At 34.5% G+C, this 18,467-nt stretch overlaps 2 protein-coding genes and 1 non-coding gene across 3 annotated transcripts; 1 reads left to right on the top strand and 2 right to left on the bottom strand.

Annotated features, from left to right (window-relative positions):
• Positions 1-9,485: 9,485 nt before the first annotated feature.
• Positions 9,486-12,393, bottom strand: LOC142549762 (large ribosomal subunit protein uL6c). Its single transcript, XM_075658875.1, has 4 exons — positions 12,281-12,393; positions 11,952-12,030; positions 11,449-11,757; positions 9,486-9,911 (listed from the first exon to the last, which is right to left on the bottom strand). The coding sequence occupies exons 2-4, from the start codon at positions 11,984-11,986 to the stop codon at positions 9,575-9,577; spliced, it is 681 nt and encodes a 226-aa protein (XP_075514990.1). The 5' UTR covers positions 11,987-12,030; positions 12,281-12,393; the 3' UTR covers positions 9,486-9,574.
• Positions 12,394-12,458: 65 nt separating this feature from the next.
• Positions 12,459-12,530, top strand: TRNAP-AGG (transfer RNA proline (anticodon AGG)). Its single transcript has one exon. It is a non-coding gene; the product is annotated as a tRNA-Pro (tRNA).
• Positions 12,531-15,158: 2,628 nt separating this feature from the next.
• On the bottom strand, positions 15,159-17,872 carry LOC142549761 (exocyst complex component EXO70E2-like). Its single transcript, XM_075658874.1, is given in 2 exon segments — positions 15,159-15,369; positions 15,371-17,872. Coding segments are annotated over 2 exon segments (1,977 nt in total). The 5' UTR covers positions 17,249-17,872; the 3' UTR covers positions 15,159-15,270.
• Between the last annotated feature and the right edge of the window lie 595 nt (positions 17,873-18,467).

The raw sequence follows: 18,467 nt of genomic DNA, 5'->3' as shown, positions 1-18,467 counted from the left end.
AAAATTCGTGAAGGGATAAAGAGTAGTCCTTTTGAACATTAAGTCAATGAGTCATCGTACGACGAAGGTAATACAATAGGTCCTTAGCAGCAGATAAATGGCCACTTGTTTGGCGATGCATGAATTGAGAAACGCAGTTGACAATAAATGCAATATCATGTCGACTGAGAGAAAGATATTGTAAGGTACAAATGATGGAGCGGTATTGAGTAGCATCAGTAATAGAGGTTCCATTTAGAAGTGTTAAAGTGCAGAGAAAAAGAGGAAGTTAATTTGAAATGTTTGAAACTTTTCTTGTGAACTACATTTTATGCACTTTTTTACAACAATATAGACTCTTCAAAATTTCCTACAACACACATGAGGATAAATGGTCAATCAATGAATTAATGACCATGTGTGTTCAAGAGGAAGGAATGTTGTTAATGGAAACGAGTGATAATATTTTTCTGACTACACAAGGAAAGTATAAGAAGCAAGCCAAAGTCAAGGGAAAATGGAAAGGAATAATCATACCCCAACCTGATATCAAGAAAGAAATCCAAGTGTTTCTTCTATAAAAGACGGGACACATGAAGAATGATTGAATTAAATTTACGGATTGACTTGAAAAGAAAGGTATTCCTATTTCAATTATGAATCTAATATGGTTGATATGATTTATAATATATGGTGGATTGATTCTGGTTCTACAATCCATGTTACAAATACCTGGCAGGGTATGCAAAGTCTACGGAAATCTCAAGGAAATGAGCGGAACATCTATTCAGGAAACAAGATGTCTTCACATGTGAAGGCTACTGAGACTTGCTGCTTTATATTGGATAGTGGTTTTATTTAAAAATCGGAAAAGACATTTTATGTTCCTAGTTTTCTAGGAATTTAATTTCGGTTTCAAATCTTGTACCCCTTGGTTATTCCTTTCACTTTTTGATAAATCAATAAATTTATTTTATAAATCAAATATTGTGGGAAATGGTATAATCATTGATGGTATTTTCTCTATTTCTTTACAAAATAATAACATCATTGTGCATGTTCAAATATATATATATATATATATATATATATATATATAAAGCAGAATTTTTGTCAAAAATAGTAATTTTCCCCCAAAATATCATTTCTAAAAAAAGAAAGATATATAATGAATATTGAAATATATGTACTGCAATAAATGATAATTTCATTTATTGTTTGCATTGATTATATCAATTAATTTAGTTCAAATTTGAATTTAATTCATTTTTATATTAATTCAAGTATAATTTATGTATTATATGTCTTTTATTATTATTATTTTTTTTTAAATTGAAACTAAACTCTATTGAAAACATAAACCACATTAAAATTTTTACACTGTATAAATAAATTTTAAATACAAATGTCATTTCTAAAAAAACGACAGATATATCATGAATATTGACATATGTGTACTGCAATAAATGATCACTTCAATTATTGTTTGCATTGATTATATCAATTCGTTTAATTCAATTTTGAATTTAATTAATTTTTATATTAATTCAAATGTAATTTATGTATTATATGTTTTTTATTTTTTACTCAAATTGAAACTAAACTCTATTGAAAACATAAAATATATTAAATTTTTCCATTGATTATATCAATCAATTTAATTAAAAAAATGTGTAAAATGTTCAGTATCACTCATGAGGTAAACAATTCAAAAACACATTTTGTTATTTTAAGTAATTTCCTGCCAAAAATAGATACTAAAAAAAATACAATATTTAATTATTTTATTTAATTTTTCTAATAATAAAATTGGTTGACTGTTGAAAGTTATCACTACAACAAGATTTTCCAATATGACAATAAATTACCATTTAATAATCATAAATTTTTTTTATCCCAAATGCATATTATTTTGAAATTACCTTAATTTGAAAAAATTAATGCATTGTAGTTTTCTTCCAAAATCATATGTATATTGTATATCTTGAATTGTCTTCTTAAAAATTAAAATAAGAGAGCACAAAAAAATTAAAAGAGATAGATCCAAAAGAGTTTCAAATGAACACTAAATTACTCTCAATAAACATGTATATTACCCTCAATAATCAGAAATAGTTTAACACCCAACGCATGCAATTCGAGATTTCCATAATTTGAAAGAGTTAATGTATGATATAATTCTGTCAAAAGCATCCAATGTATAATTTTTGTCCCTGGGGATGTCTTATTTGAATTTTAAATTATAAATAATACAATATTGCATATTATATTAGAAACAAATTTTATTATATTTATCTTACTAAAATTATCTACTCCAAAATTGAATTCTGAAATGATATGAGTTGAATCCTTCTAAGATGTAATGTTCATTGTATTAGCCAAAAAAATTAATCGACATGCGTTGTATTTAAGAAAGTTTTTAAAATTAACAAAAAAATTAGTTTTTATTTTTTATAATTATATTATTTTTTCAATTTAAATATCTATTCATTTTTAACTAATTTTTAATAATATCATTTCGTGCATCGCACAGGTTAAATACTAGTAGGTATTAAAAGATGTGTTATAAATAAAAATTCATCTATATTGTGGCACATGAGATTGAGACACATCTCTATAGAGTGGATTAAAAGATTAGTGAATGATGGAGTACTTAGTACTTTAGATTTTACTGATTTTGAGACTCGTAGATTGCATTAAGGGAAAGCAGATCAATAAATCTAAAAAGGGTGCCAAGAGGAGTACATAAATATTAGAAATCGTACATTCAGATATTTGTTGTCCAGATATATATGAACATGCAAAGTCTGAAATACTTCATCTCTTTCATTGATGATTATTCACGATACATGTATATCTACATGCTTCATAGCAAAAACGAAGCACCTGAAGCCTTTAAGGTTTTTAAGGCTGAAGTGGAGAAGCAATGTGGAAAACAGATTAAGATCGTGATAACTGATATAGGTGGAAAATATTACGGTAAATACACTAAGAATGGACAAGCACCTGGTTCGTTCGCGAAGTTTCTCTAAGAACATGAGATTGTTGCCCAATATACTATGTCTGATTCTCCGGACCAAAATGACGTAGCTGAGAGGAGAAACCGAACATGATTGGACATGGTGATGAACATGTTTCGTAGCTCCAAACTTCCTAAATCCTTGTGGACTAAAGCTCTTAAGATAGCTGTGTATATATTAAACCGAGTTCCAACTAATGATGTCCCAAAGACGTCATTTGAATTATTTAAAGGTTGGAAACCGAGTTTGCAACATATACACGTCTGGGGTTGTCTTTCAGAAATAAGACTTTACAACCCACATAAAAAGAAACTGGACCAAAGAACTATAGATGGATATTTCATTGGATATGTCGAAAAATCCAAAGGGTACAAATTCTATTGTCCATCTCACAACACTAGAATTGTGGAATCAAGAAATACAAAATTTCTTGAGAATGACTTGATTAGTGGGATGATCATTCAAATGACATAATTTTTGAGAAATATCACATTAATTCACAATCCTCCTATTCAAATGATAGATTGGTCGTTATTCACACCCCTCAAGATCAAACGGGTGTTAGACAACCGATTATTGAAGTTCCACAAATCGCTGATGAAAATCCAGTAGATCAAGTTTTTAATGAAGAACAACAAGAAATTGTTGATCAACCGAACAACTTGAGGAGATATATTAAAATAAGAAGATCAGCTATATTTAGTGATTATGTTGTGTATTTACAAGAATCAGATTTTAACATTGGAGCCGAAAATGATCTTAAAACGTTTTTACAAGCCATGAGTTGTAATGAGTCAAAACTATGGTTTAATGCTATGAAAGAAAAGATTACTTATATGGCATTTAATGGAGTCTGAGATCTTGTCCAGTTTCCTGAAGGTGTAAAAGTCATTGGATGTAAATGGGTCTTCAAAACAAAGAAAGACTCATTAGGCAACGTTGAAAGATATAAAGCAAGATCCGTAGCTAAAAGATTCACTCAGCAAGAAGGAATCGGCTATAAGCAAACTTTTTCTCCTGTATCTAAGAAAAATTCTCTCAGTATCATTCTAGCATTAGTTGAACATTTTGACTTATATTTATAACAAATGGATGTGAAAACGGTTTTTCTCAATGGAGAATTAGAGGAAGATGTTTATATGAAACAACCTGAATGATTCTTCTCTAGTAATGGTGAGCACTTGGTATGTAAGCTTAAGAAATCTATATATGGATTGAAACAAGCTTCTCGTCAATGATATTTAAAATTTCACGATGTTATCTCTTTATTCGGATTCGTAGAAAAAATCATGGATCAATGTATATACCAAAAGATCAGTGAAGTAAGATTTGTTTCCTTATTCTATATGTGGATGATATATTACTTGCAACCAACGACAAGGGTTTGTTATATGAGGTGAAACAATTTTTCTCTAAAAACTTTGATATGAAGGATATAAGTGATGCATCTTATGTCATTGACATTAAGATACATAGAGACAGAATTCGAGGTGTTCTAGGTCTATATCAAGAAACCTATATCAACAAAGTTTTAGAGAGATATCAGATGAAAGATTGTTCACCAAGTATAGCTCTCATTGTGAAAAGAGATGAGTTCAATTTAAGTCAATGCCCAAAAAATGATCTAGAGCGGGAACAAATGAAAAAAATTTCTTATGTTTCTATTGTCGGAAGCTTGATGTATGCTCAGGTTTGCACTAGACCTGACATTGCATTTGTTGTTGGGACCAAAGATTATATGCTTATGTTCAGACGAACTGAGAATTTGGAAGTAATTGGCTAATCTGATTCAGACTACGCTGGCTGCGTTGATTCACGAAAATCCACTTCAAGATATATTTTCATGATAGCTGGTGGAGCTGTATCTTGGAAGAGTGCAAAGCAGACATTGACTGCTACTTCTACTATGGAAGCTGAGTTCGTTTCTTGTTTTGAGACAACCTCACATGGTGTATGGTTGAAGAGTTTCATTTCGAGGTTTAAAATTATGGATTCTATATCTAGCTGTTGTTTTTATGGCTAAAAATAACAAAAGTGGTAGTCGACGCAGACACATCGACATTAAGTATTTAGCCATACGAAAACATGTTAAAGATAAGAAATTATTTATCGAGAACATTAGCAACGAATTGATGATTGCAGATCCTTTGATTGAAAGCATGCTACCATTGAAATTCAAGGATCATACAGAAAGAATAGGACTTGAATCATTTATGTAATTTTGTTATAAAAAAAATTAATGAAACTATGATGTGATATTTTCTCATATTTGTTGTACACACATTCATTGATTCGAGAAATATCAATAAAGTTGGACCTCGAATAAACATAAGGTTTATTCATTAAGTTATACAGATTGAGATACATAATGCATTGTAATACATGGAAGATAATACTCGTTTTAAGATTACCTACAGCCATGATCCATGTATTTTGTTTTCTCCTATGGTAAATGAGATATATAGGTCAAGTGGGAGAATGTAAGAAAAATGACTCGTATCAATCAAAAGAAGGAAAGACGCGTAGGAAATGGCAACGGCCTTTGCCTACAATTTTTGACAAAATATGCGTACGCCGCCTCAACTTTAGAAAATTGAGACGCGCATGCGCCTCTTCTTTTGACTATCGGGATCCCGATAACTCATCAATGGTATGATAAACGCCTATAAATAGGTGATTGAGGTCCCTAAGCACACACTTCATGATAAGAATAAAAATACATCATCTACAGAGAGTATTGAGTGCTTAGAAAGATTCAATCAGAGAAAAGCAGAGAACTTACAAATTTTCAATGGCCGGAGGTAATACTCGATTCATTTCCGTGTATTATTTATCATGTTTAAAAATGTGTTGAAACATGATTTTTGAGAAAAATTCTGACAAAAAGTGCATTAGCATTCAACATGTTTGCTTTGGTGAGAAGGTCATGAACGTATTTGTGATGTGAGAGAACAATGTCAGTGGACGTTGGAATCACTTCATTCAACTCCAAGAAATAAGACAAGATCCCAAGATCCTTCATGAAAAACGAGACAACAATATATCAACAGGTTTTTTAACAGCTTTTGAATTGTTTCCTGTAATAATAAAATCATCCGTATACACCAATCGAAAAATTGTGAAGTTTAGTAAATAAAGAAGTGTCGGAGCCAGAATTTACAAAATCATTTGCAAGCAATAAAATGTTTGAGTTCATTGTACCAAGCATAAGAGCTTGTTTGAGACCATAAAGAGTTTTCAGGAGACAACATGCATGAGTAGGATGATTAAGATTAAAAAAATCAGGTGGCTGGCTCATATAAACATCTTCTTGAAGACGCTCATGAAGAAAGGCATTATTGACATCAAGTCGTCGCTACGTCCAACCTTGAGAAATAGCAAACGGTGAGAATGATAACAATAGTAGGATTTATGAATGGACTAAAATTCTCATGATATTCAATGCACGGTCGATGAAATCTTTTGGCAACAAAAAGTGTTTTATAACGATCAATGGACCCATCTGATTTTTTTTTAAAATGCAAAATACCTATTTAAGCAGATAAGATTATGATAAGGGTCATAATGAACAAGGTCTCATGTATCGTTACGAAAGAGAACATTAAATCCATCATACATTTCTTGACGTGGTTCTCATATTTTAATTAGTTCTTGGGAGACAAAAATAGGTTCAAGGAGCTGTGGTGTAGCAACTGTGGATAGAGAATATTTAAGATTTGTTTTGAAATTTTGATTTTTGGAACCTGCTTGCATGAGAGGGGTCGATTGTGTTGGGTGAGTGGGAGTGGGAGTGTACGTTGCGCTCAATAAGTAGGGTAGAATTAGTTGGTGAAGAAGGGTCGTCAATTTGGTGATCTAAGGTAAAAGGTAGCTGGGATAAGGAAAAACAGATAGTGATGGAGGTGGTGTGTTTGTGATATGATCAAGTAAAGATGGAAATTGAGAAGAATAAGGCGTATTCGGAGAAGTACCTTGCATAGGAGAGACATATTTTGAGTGGACGTTGTCAGTGTGACCACCATTAAGCTCTTGTGATAAGGATTGCTATGGTGACGATCGACAGGATAGGAGTAGAAGATGGAGTGGGAATGGGTATGTTTGTGGCATGAAAAATATGTGATTGTGTGAGACAGTCTCACGAATCTTTATCCGTGATACGGGTCAACTCTACCGATATTCACAATAAAAAATAATAGTCTTAGCATAAAAGGTAATATTTTTTTCATGGATGACCCAAATAAGATCTCTGTCTCAAAAAATACGACCCGTGAGACCGTCTCATTCAAGTTTTTGCCTTACTTATATGAAGAGAGAATGTGATAAATTGGAAACCATGATGTGCGATTAATAGAGTCAAGGCGAGGGGAATTGGTCATTTGATGAAGGAATGTAAAAACATCCTAAGCAAAAGTTACATGCCTTAACATATAAACTTTGTGAGAATGTAGGTCATAACATTTGTAGGCACTTTGGGTCAAAGAATATCATAAGCAGAGAGATGATTTGGGCTTTCATTTTGTTGTCGGTGTAAGGTCGAAGCAACGGATATCACAAGTAAAAAAAGTGAGTAATGTAAAGAGAGTGGGAGGATTGTGAGAAATTTTCAAATGAAGAAGACATTGACAAGTTCATTTTTGGCGTGCATTAGCCAGAAAAACAGCTGTTCAAATGCATGGAGGAGGCCCAAAACGTGAGTGTGATAAATGCACGATGAAGAAGTGTAAGAAAAAGAGGAGAGAGTGGATGATTGACACAATAATTGAGACGATGGGAAGTGGCAGAGCCAAGAATATGGCTCTATCCGGACTAAAATTTTAAACACTATAATTTTTTAATATTTAAATTGATCTACCAGGTTACTGTTTGAAATTTTGGTGGTTACTTTTTTTCCCCTTCCAACTTTGTTCATTCAACATTATAACATTCTGGTACATATTCAGTTTTTGTATAATTGGAAATAAAAATTCGTCGGCCCTGGAAAAACAAGTACGAGAGGGCGATTTTGTTTTGAGAAAAAAATATAAACTTCACATAAGTGTTAGAAATTTTAAAATAAATTATATTTGTCAAATCAGGTTCGAGTCATTGTGAAGCCAAAGTTAGATAATTTTAACCAAGATTCTGTCACTGATTAAATTATTTCAAATATTAAGCATGATACACGTTTAATCAAGGATATATTTTATTCTAAAATAGTAAAAATATTTACAAGGACAGAAATAAAAATTGTTAAAAGCATGGTACGTGTGCTCAGTGTGTCCATACTTGGGCTTTGTCGCTGTTAATACCATGTACGGGTTAAGATCTTGACATATGTCATTTTTTGTCACATGTTAAATTTTCGCTCAAATCTTGAATTTTGAATCCGAACAAGATCTTGATACATGTCAAAAAATTATATATGTCAAGATCCTTGTCTGTGCAGTCGTGTCTTCACGGATATGATAAAACAAATCTTATATTTGGGTATTTCTTAGGAATTGAAAATGTAAATAGACATCATTTTTAGAAATATTTATATTACTTTTGAAATTGAAATATTATTTATCCAAACCCTATAAAAGGGAAAATAATAGGACAATGAACGCATTAATATGCAATATATTCACTATAAAATAAAATAATAATTATAGAAATAATGCAATGATGAATATTGAATTTTTAGTATAATTAATATCTCCAACAACATAACGGCGAGGATTGATTTATTGAATTAATTAAAATCCGGCAACCTCATTAAATCTATATCTTTATTACCTTGTAATATATTAGTAGGCTTTTTTTGTTCTTTCTTTCTTTGCAGGATCGAATATATTAGTAGGCTTAAGGATTTTATATTTCATAATTCAAAATAATTACTCTAAAATAACTTGATACTAATTTTTTTTTTTTTGAGTTTATTAAAACCTTCCGACCCAAGCCTTTAGTCACCTTGTAACGTTGGTTTTCATTTCCTTCAATATATTTTTTTGAAAACTTTTGTCTAATTTTTTAAGAGTAGATCTCTTGTGAGACGGTCTCACGAATTTTTAATCTATGAAACAGGTCAACCACATCGATATTCACAATAAAAAATAATACTATTAACATAAAAAGTAATATTTTTTAATGTATGACCCAAATAAGATATCTGTCTCACAAAATACGACCCGTGAGACCAGTCTAACACAAGTTTTTGCAACTTTTTTAAAAGCATAAACATCAATCAGTCCTTTTAACTGTAGCAAGTGGGACTTTTCATATCTATAGAATATAAACTCATTTAGATACAAATTTGCTGAAAATTTTAAAACCAAATAGATACAAAACTATCTATTCAACCCCTTTATACCTTTTTTATTTTTATATAATAATAATCAAGTACTTGGCATTAGTTTTTGATGTTCCAATTTCAGTTATATTGATTCGCGACAATTGGTATCCGTCTCTATTTTTGTTAGTTAGATCCAACGTTAAGAGTAATATCTTAACATCGGTCCTCTGCCATTGAACAAACAAGCACTGTTCTTTCTTTAATCAGAAATATCTTCAAAATTACAGACATGCAAGGAATGAATTCTAAAATAATGTCTGGTTTACTTCTTTTTGCCTGCTTTACCCTCTTTTCTTCTTACAACTTCATCAGCATATTTGACACCTTTACCTTTGTATGGCTCTGGAGGTCTCCATTTCCGAATGGAAGCAGAGAATTGGCCAATGGCCGACTTGTCATATCCGCTAACGGCTATTCTTGTGTTATCTTCCACCTTCACCTGGATGCCATCAGGGATTTCCATTCTTACCGGATGAGAAAAACCAAGATTGAGAACAATGTCTTTCCCTTCAACCGTAGCTCGATATCCAGTGCCTATCAATTGAAGTCTTTTCTCGAATCCTTTAGAAACACCGACCACCATGTTATCGGTTAGGGTCCTGAAAGAGATGCAAAACTCTACAATTATATGTAATGAACTCACAATTGCAATGCAGAAACAAGCACAGATAATACATCAATAACACAAATCATGAGCCAAAATTTTATATATATATATATATATATATATATATATCTTTTAAAAGGTAAGATAATCCCAGAGTTTCCCTCAATACAAGCAACAGTCCCTAGCATAAGCTAGTAAAAAACCTCACACAAAATATGAAACTGAATTCCATCTACGGCCTCCCTCAATACTCTTTTTTTTTCCTCTCACATGGGCCTCTTCTGGTTGGGCCCACTAAACCCCTTAAAACCTAGGCCCAAAACAATATATCAGATCAAATTGTTGGGAAATTATGTCCCATAAGCAAAGTATTCAGCATCTAACAAATCTATGTAAAAACGAAAGAAAATAATATAAACAGCCCAGGGATGCGGTTTATGTTTGCTTTCTCTATGATTTTTATGAGGTTCGATTGTAAATTAACCAAGTGCTCAACCACGCATTCTTCGGACCGCAGCAGTACATGACAAGCGATACCTTTTTTCTTTGCATTGTTATAGACCATTCGGATTACATTTTGTCTTATGTACGATTTATTGTTGGGGAATTTTACTAATGCTATGTTTTGAGAACTGAAAATAATGACAAAGGAAGGTTGCCAACAAGCTACCACATAGATGAAAGCATGCCGACTCTCAAATGAAGATGAAAACTTCAAGAGGATGTTTTGAGGCAACAATTTGGTATCTATCATTGATATGCGTTGAGATTTTTGAGCAAAAAAGAAGAAATAATATGTCTGAACTTCATCTAAGCAGTAGTACAAGAGAAAGTTCAAAATAAAACAAGGAAGCAAAAGTGACCTATCCCTGGCAATTCTTAAGCAATTCCGAACACCAGATAGGTTCTTTCAAAATACACTTCACACAATGGCAGAACCAAAAGGGGGCTGATATGGGCTGTCACCCCTCCCCACCTCCTAAATTTAATGTATAATAAATATAATAGAAAAATATGATATCCCCCGTCTAAATTCCCAATACAATCATATTTTCTTTTCAATTTTTCAGTATCTTATAAAAGTGGAAAATTCATGTCTTACTCACATGGTATCAGAAGACAAAGTCTTAAAATTGTTATCTAGTCTCTGTAATCATGTATGAATCCTACAGGCTTTGAGCACAGTGGTGAAAATGTAGAATCTTCTATTTAGACGTGAGAAAGAAGACAGCGAAAGAGAGAAAAAGAAAACAAAGAGACAGAAAAATGGTTACAAGCATTGAAGTAACCTTCATGATGTCATTAGAATGCAAGAGTTCATAGTGCAATATTTTTTATTGACCTATCTGCCTTTGCTACTGCATCCTATGTATAGGGACATCATACTCTTATTATCAGTGTTACAAACAACAGAGGACACAACCGTAGAAATCAAGGACGCAACAACTACCGGAATCCGGATAGCATGATAGGCAAAAATACTAGAGAAAGAACAAGACAAACATATTTAAGAACTAAGTGGTAAGCACCTGAATAATCCGTGCATCTGATTGGCTCTTCTGGTCTCCACTGTCTTTCTCACCCTAAGAAATCCAGACTCTTCCTTCTCAAGCTTTATTTCTCGGGGATAAGTTAAAGCGAGCTCCCCCAAAGGACCGTTTACTTTCAAATCTTGGCCTTCCATCGTGAGATTTACATTAGAAGGCACCACAATCGGCTGCTTTCCGATTCTCGATTCCTTGCATTCCAGAGTCTTTCTAACAACCAGAACTCGAGAAACAGAAATCCCAGAAACATGGATTCTATTTGCCTCCCCAAGAAAAGGGCACCTTAGGGAACTGATTTGAAGTGAAATGATACAACGCATTTAGCAGAAAAACACCCTCAAATGCAGACTCGTAAACTTTCGGCAAAACTTACATTTAACGAAAAATTCAACTTAAAATCTTAATTATTATTATTTTTTCACTTTCCGGTCTAACCCCCTTGATCACAAAAGCAAAATTTTCCATTTTTTAACAAGCATGGTCACCTGGACTGCACAGAAGCGCCAACCGGAGATGCCATTGCTCAAGCGGATCCCAATTGATTGCTCTCCAGCTTCAAAAGCCCTGCAGAATTTAAACAATATCTCTAAAATACCATCACACACTTTCGCTTCTCCTCACATAAAGATTACAGGCGTAACATCCCAGTTTACAACCAATTCGATTCCTAAACACAAATAGTTGTAATTTCAGAACAACATTCAAGTGAGTGTTTCCAAATTCACAACCGTCCGTAATACAAGGAGGACTACAAATTGAGGCAAGTAAAGGTAAATGTTTAAGTATAAATGTATAGCGACAGCCAGAAGTGTACCTGAGAAAGAAGAGAAGCAGAAGTCGAAAGAATGCGGAGGTAATTTCAACCTTCAGGAGGAGGATAAGATAACCAGTTCATCTATCTATTATTTTATTTTATCACTTTAAAACGAACAAAAATCGAGAGTAGTATTGTTATGATTAATAATTAAAACCTGAACACATGTGTTAAAAATGGGCATTTGGTCTAGTGGTATGATTCTCGCTTAGGGTGCGAGAGGTCCCGAGTTCAATTCTCGGAATGCCCCCTAATTTTCAATTTTTTGTCTTCTTGTTTGCTTGACATACTCCAAAATGCTGCCGCTTTGCCACCTGTAGTTGAAGAACGCAAGCAGTTACCTCAAAATTCATTTTGATATTTTTTTAATAAAAAAGAAAGAAAAATCATTTTGATCTGTCCTGCCAACCGACAACACCATCTTAGATTCTAGTTCTTGTTATATAACGTTAAATTCATTCTCTTCCATTCCCCTGTATTCTCCTGTTACTGTAGCTGGTTACATGTTCAGATTAGATAGACCTCAAGGTTTTTGGAGCAGGTAAATCCACTCTGTCATATTAAGATTGCAGGAACAGGTTCTAGTCATCCGTGTAAAACGGCACTCCCTTTTGATTTCCTTTCTTTCCCAAACAGGACGGCGCAAAAATTTAGTTTGATCGCTTTCAAGGAAAAGGTTGCATTTTTCTTGCTCGGCGTGAATGGTTTCTTTGATCATTGAAAAAAGTTGTCAACGGACAAATGCTAAATTTGGGGGGGGGGGGGGGGGGGGGGGGGGGGGGGGTATGTGAACAGGCTGACATTTTTTATCTCTCCCTTTTTAGTAAGATTTTGGAGCCATTTGGTGAACTCGGATAGTGCTGGAAATGTATCTTGTTGAGAGCAGGGGAGGCGCCATAGCCTGCATGTTGGTTGCGCTTGTGCTTCTAGGGACATAGCCTGCGATTCTTGCTCTGATCGAGCGGTGGGGTCGTCTTCCTCAGCACACTTACCTTGATTATTCTTTCACAAATTTCTTAACTGCTGTTATTATTCTTTAACACTTAGTCATATTGGTGAGGCCAAGCCCCACATGCCCAATTTCCTTTCTCAGCTTTGTCGGGTACATCACAGGCCATAATAACATGAATAAAAAAAGAAAGAAAGAAGATGGGTTATTGCCTCACTTTCTAAATATATGTATCTGTTTCCTTGATTAGTTTTACTTTTTGGGGTGAAAATGCTGTTAAAGTAGTAGTATATGCGTCACTTCCAATTCATCTGACTTATTCGCAAACTGCCAGGATAAATTGCATTTTATTCTTTATTTTATACAAACTTCTTTATTGATGTGGCGTAATTGCAGAATAATTGGCCTTCTGTCTTGATTGCCATGGCTGGAGGGGTCTTTCTTAGCCTGGGGAATCTGTCAACGCAATATGCTTGGGCATTTGTTGGTCTTTCAGTGACTGAGGTTATCACATCCAGTATTGCAGTTGTTTTAGGTAACTTCAACACCAACTCATCTTTTCTCCCTTAGAATTCTAGTATATTTCGGCCCTTGTTTAAGAAACCACAACGGCAGACACTTCTCGCCAATACTCCCCTCGCTTTGATCACTGAATATTCTTCCAGTATTCTCATCTTCCTCAAGCTGCTCCACTGGATCTTGGTTCTGTTGTAATGTTAGCGCTAGCTCGAGTCCCTTCACCACATTAGCTATTGTTGGCCTTCCCCGCGGTTGAGTATATGTAGGCGTCTACCAGCAACCCTGACAAAGAACTTCAAACAAGGGGGTGTGACCTTCAGGTTTTGGTCTACAAGTTGGTCCACTTTTCCCTCTCAGAAGAACCGCAAGAAATGGCAATATCTGCATGCAGGAGATGATAATGGGCAGGAATGTTGCTGATACGGAGGGGTATCAGTTATCACAAGCAAAGAAAATCATTATAAAATCTGGTAATTTTAAATACATGATTCGTAGCTCAAGAATTTGTGTCTTGAGAGGATTCGAGCAGCCACACGAGATTTTATACCAATCTATGGTCAACTCATTTTGATAATTCTTCGTCTTCATAAAATCTTCGTGTATGCATTATCGTAGAAACATGGATATATAGTCTGGCTATTTGGCTTCTTTCAACTTTTTATTTTCTTGGTCCCAGAAAATTAACTTTATTTTTCTCGAACATTATAACTTATCAATGGTGTAGGATGTTTTGTACGAAAGATTTGAGTTCATCGTATCGAAGGAAAAAAAAGAAGAAAAAAACAGCTCTAATATTGAAAAAAAATAGTGGAAATTAGCATTTAGCAGCATGAAGGGCTTTTGGAAGCAAGAAAAAAAGAATTTTCTTTGGTTTTTTTTTTTTTTTTTTGAGTGAGAGAAAAAGGAATTTTCAGTTGCATGTTCTTGCAAGTATCTATGAAGATTCGTGGGCAGGAACATTCTCTACTTCGCAGAGCTAAAAAAGGTCAATTTTCAGTTAGTAGTCCTATTTGGAAACGAGAGAATATTTTGTTCTCTGATATCAATGTCCTGATTCTCGACAATTTAAGAGCCTAATTATAGTAAAACTTCTCCACTGCTCTAAAAAAATCACCTATTTTCTCTTCTTATTAATTTAAAATATTAAGTTTTTTTAATTATTAATGAATTTTATCCTCCAAATTAATTAGTTTCTGCATCGTATAATTTATTAATTTACAACTTTTTTCATGCAATCTATCAAGTTTTATGTTAATTTTTTCTCATTTGCAATAAATATATATCTTACCACTATATTATTATTAAATAATTCTGACTGTTGCTTCCCAAACAAATATGAAGAAAGCTATTTCCTTTTGCTGCAGATGGGACAAAAATTGTATTGCTAGCCGGTAAAACTAAAACCAGTGGTGAGAAATGAAAATCGTATATCAATTACAATATAATGGTTCAAAAAGACATGCACGGAGCTGGAAGAATCTTTAAATAGCAATTTCATGACTAATCTATTCCAACACCATCTCTAAGACTTCTTGTGGCCACCATGTAATGATTTTTGGGATCCCTCAAAAAGATGCGAGAGGTGATTCTCCAAATCATCAGCGGTGTATTTGATGTGCTTTTTCGCTGATATGATTGATATGTCTTCCTACGAAAGTCCGATAAGCCTGGATTACTCTGAGGGACGAGATACGCAGCTCTTCTCTAAGCTGGAGATCCCGGACAGACCACCCTGTTTGGCTCTTGTAAACCTCCTCAAAGGCGAGATAAAAGTTCTGCAGCTTCTCCTTAAGAAGGGTCCTCGAAATAGAATGAGAACCGGGATGTTGGATCCCGTCGTCTCTTAACAAGGTGAGGATCGTGCTCCAAGTAGCTCTCTCGTAATTCATTGCGTGTTGTTGGAATCTCCAGTTATGCCTTCGAATCCACTCATCGCCTAGGACTGTTCTGAGTTCGGATTCCTTAACATTCTTGGTGATATAGTGTATGTTATTCGTCAAGAAAAGGTGCTGCAATGCCTCGTCTTTGTATAACTTGGATTTTTCGTCGAGGTTGGATTCAAGATTCGAGATGAGGGATCTGAAATGTAAGACCATTGGAGAAGGGTGGGAGCTCCCGTTGACATTATTCTCCTCCTCACTGACTGGGCTCGAGTCAGGTGAAACTGAGGCAGGATCTTCTTTTTCTCCGTCCTGCAATATGACATTGAGTGTCTTGCTGTAATCTGTAAGATTCTTGACGTAATTCAACACGTATCTAGTAAGGGGGTGAACTACACCGCCAGAAAAGGCGTTAGTTGAAGGATTTGAGGCAACAGCTTTATCAAACTCGATAAAGGTTGCCTTCGCACAACCCCCCAATCTCTGCAGCACATCTTCGCATTCGGTTCTAACACATGATCCAGCTTCTTCAGAGTACAAAGATGCAATATCTGGAATGAGATCCGCAAGAACCTCGTACATGTCAAGAACCCGCATCAACTTTTCAGGTTGATGGGGTCCGATGGCTATGGCTTCACCAAAATTCAGAAGCTGCAGAATGGATGTTTTTGCTGACTCGGCAAAGCAAACTGAACTAACAGATTCGAGCTCTCCAAAAACCTGATCAGTCAGTAACTTTACACTAGCAAGATAAACCCGCACAAAGATCTTCATGGCTCGGATCCATCTCCTGATTTTCGAGTTCAATCCATTCCAATCCATTTTCAGCACATCTTCAATGCTAAATTTTTCCACTTCAAGGATGGAAAGGCAGTCATCCAGAGCGTCTTTTTGAACATTAATAAACGCTTGTGAGCATTCCCTACCATAGTCCGAATCATACATCAAATGAACGATACTTTTTAGGTCCGGAATCACATCCGGATGCACCAGTTCAAGTATATGATCTTCCGAGGTACGACCCATGCTCTCTCTCTGGACTAAATCCTCAACCGAATCATCCCCGGAGGAAATAACAGAGCCTGCATCGATGATATCCTCCTCATTAGAACGAAAAGACAAATACTCTGGCTCGAAAGGCTGAATATTTCGAATCAGTAAGATCTTGAACTCTTCTTCTAGCCTAGCCATTGCTGTCTGAAGAATATCATGAGCCCTACGCAGAAAAGCCAAGTCGTCGCTGCTGTTATTTAAACTCTTATCCTCCAACATCTCAATGAACTTTCGAACTTCATCAACAGCTTTCAAATACTCATAAGCTTCTTCAGGTCCAAAATCCCATATCATAGATTGCTCCTTCTCCCAATTCATGATTTTATCTTGGATATTATTGAGCTGCTGCTCAAGGTCATTAAGACCCTCTTCCTCCTTCAGTTCTTCATCGTCGCTTTCATGGATTCTACTTATATTACACAACTGGGAGCCTAAATTTGCCAAGATCCTCCTAGCTTCGTTCGTCCAATCCTTCTTTAATTCAACTGCTTTCAAGATTTGCTGTACTGCAGCAATAAAGTCTTCTTCGGTTTCCATCACCGGTACCGTATCTAAACTATCCCCCATAACCCCAAGCTTAACAAATCCCAAAAGATACCACCAGTAATTATGATGTCTACAAATAACAACGTATTTCCAAATGCCCAAAATCCAAGATTTTCCAGTAAGTATTTACAGAATGCAGAGATAGAGAAACCAGCTCAATTCGGCGACTCAATAACAAAAACCATCCACAAGGCAAAAACCATGAAGATCTACTACTTTGATTCAATCTATTAAAGTAGCAATCCTCGTGAAAGCACAGAAACCACACAGCTTTCTGGGTTCACAAATCTTTCAAAAGATCTTCAAAACCGGATAAAAACACGCACAAAAAGTGTGTACCTTGAGTGGATATGACCTAAGGGAAGCAAAACAACAGAGAAGAGAAAATTATGACTGACCCATTACGGAACAGTGATAGGAAAAGGTGCTTTGATTTTGAAAAATGAATCTTGTCGACTGAATTCCGAAGAAAAAAAGACGATTTCTTGCTACCCGAATTAGAAATTTCTTCGAAGTGCTTCGTGGCTGCTGGATGTTGGCCTTTTGATTTATGACCAGTCTCCGGTCTTCGTGGAAAATACTCAAGAAAACAGTCAAATCCCAATTTCCATTAAAAAATTACCCATAACACAGTTTGGTTAAAGTTGCAGAAGATGAAAATCTGCCATTGACTTCGGAACCTTCCATATTTTACCACGACTCATGTGTGGACATGTCCATGACTTTTGTTGTCGAAGCATAAAATAAGTAAAAAGTTACGTTTGATTTTGTTTTTCCATCGAGCTCATGTTAAAACAAAAAACGAGAACAAAAAAAGTAATAATTTTTCAAAAATTTTGACAAAAATCAGATTAATTACTGAAGTGCAAGAAGTATTTAACTAGTCTTGTTTTATCCATTTTTTTACCAACACGTTGATTTCTGCATTAATGATTTGAGAAAAATGCTCCTCCTCGTAATCCCCATTCCTAACCGAATTGACGTTTTTCTTTATTTATTATTATTATTTATGATATGACTATATATTTGTATTTAATTATCAGAACTGAGGTTGCTCTCCGATGTATTAGTCTCAATTTTTTACATATATGATGCGCTTTGGTGTTGTAAACGTGCCCGCCAGGTATATATGGACATTGTCTGCTGTATAGCCTGAGACAGAGACTTCCTTTAAAATAGTAATAGTTAGTTTTATTATAAATATTAAAAAATGATTTTTACGGTTATTTAACGGCTATAA

The sequence above is a fragment of the Primulina tabacum genome, chromosome 6, assembly GCF_025594145.1.
Source record: "Primulina tabacum isolate GXHZ01 chromosome 6, ASM2559414v2, whole genome shotgun sequence".
NCBI classification, from domain to species: Eukaryota; Viridiplantae; Streptophyta; class Magnoliopsida; order Lamiales; family Gesneriaceae; genus Primulina; species Primulina tabacum.
The sequence above is the reverse complement of the archived record's forward strand: the minus strand, read 5'-3'. Positions and strand labels throughout refer to the sequence as shown.

Bases quoted from the DNA above. Each gene is read 5' to 3' on its own strand.
- LOC142549762 (XM_075658875.1), bottom strand. From the start codon at position 11,986: ATGGCATCTCCGGTTGGCGCTTCTGTGCAGTCCAG. The intron at 11,758-11,951 runs GTGACCATGCTT...ACTTCAAATCAG, and splicing joins GGCGCTTCTGTGCAGTCCAG to TTCCCTAAGGTGCCCTTTTC. The intron at 9,912-11,448 runs GTGCTTACCACT...CATCTCTTTCAG, and splicing joins CAGATGCACGGATTATTCAG to GACCCTAACCGATAACATGG.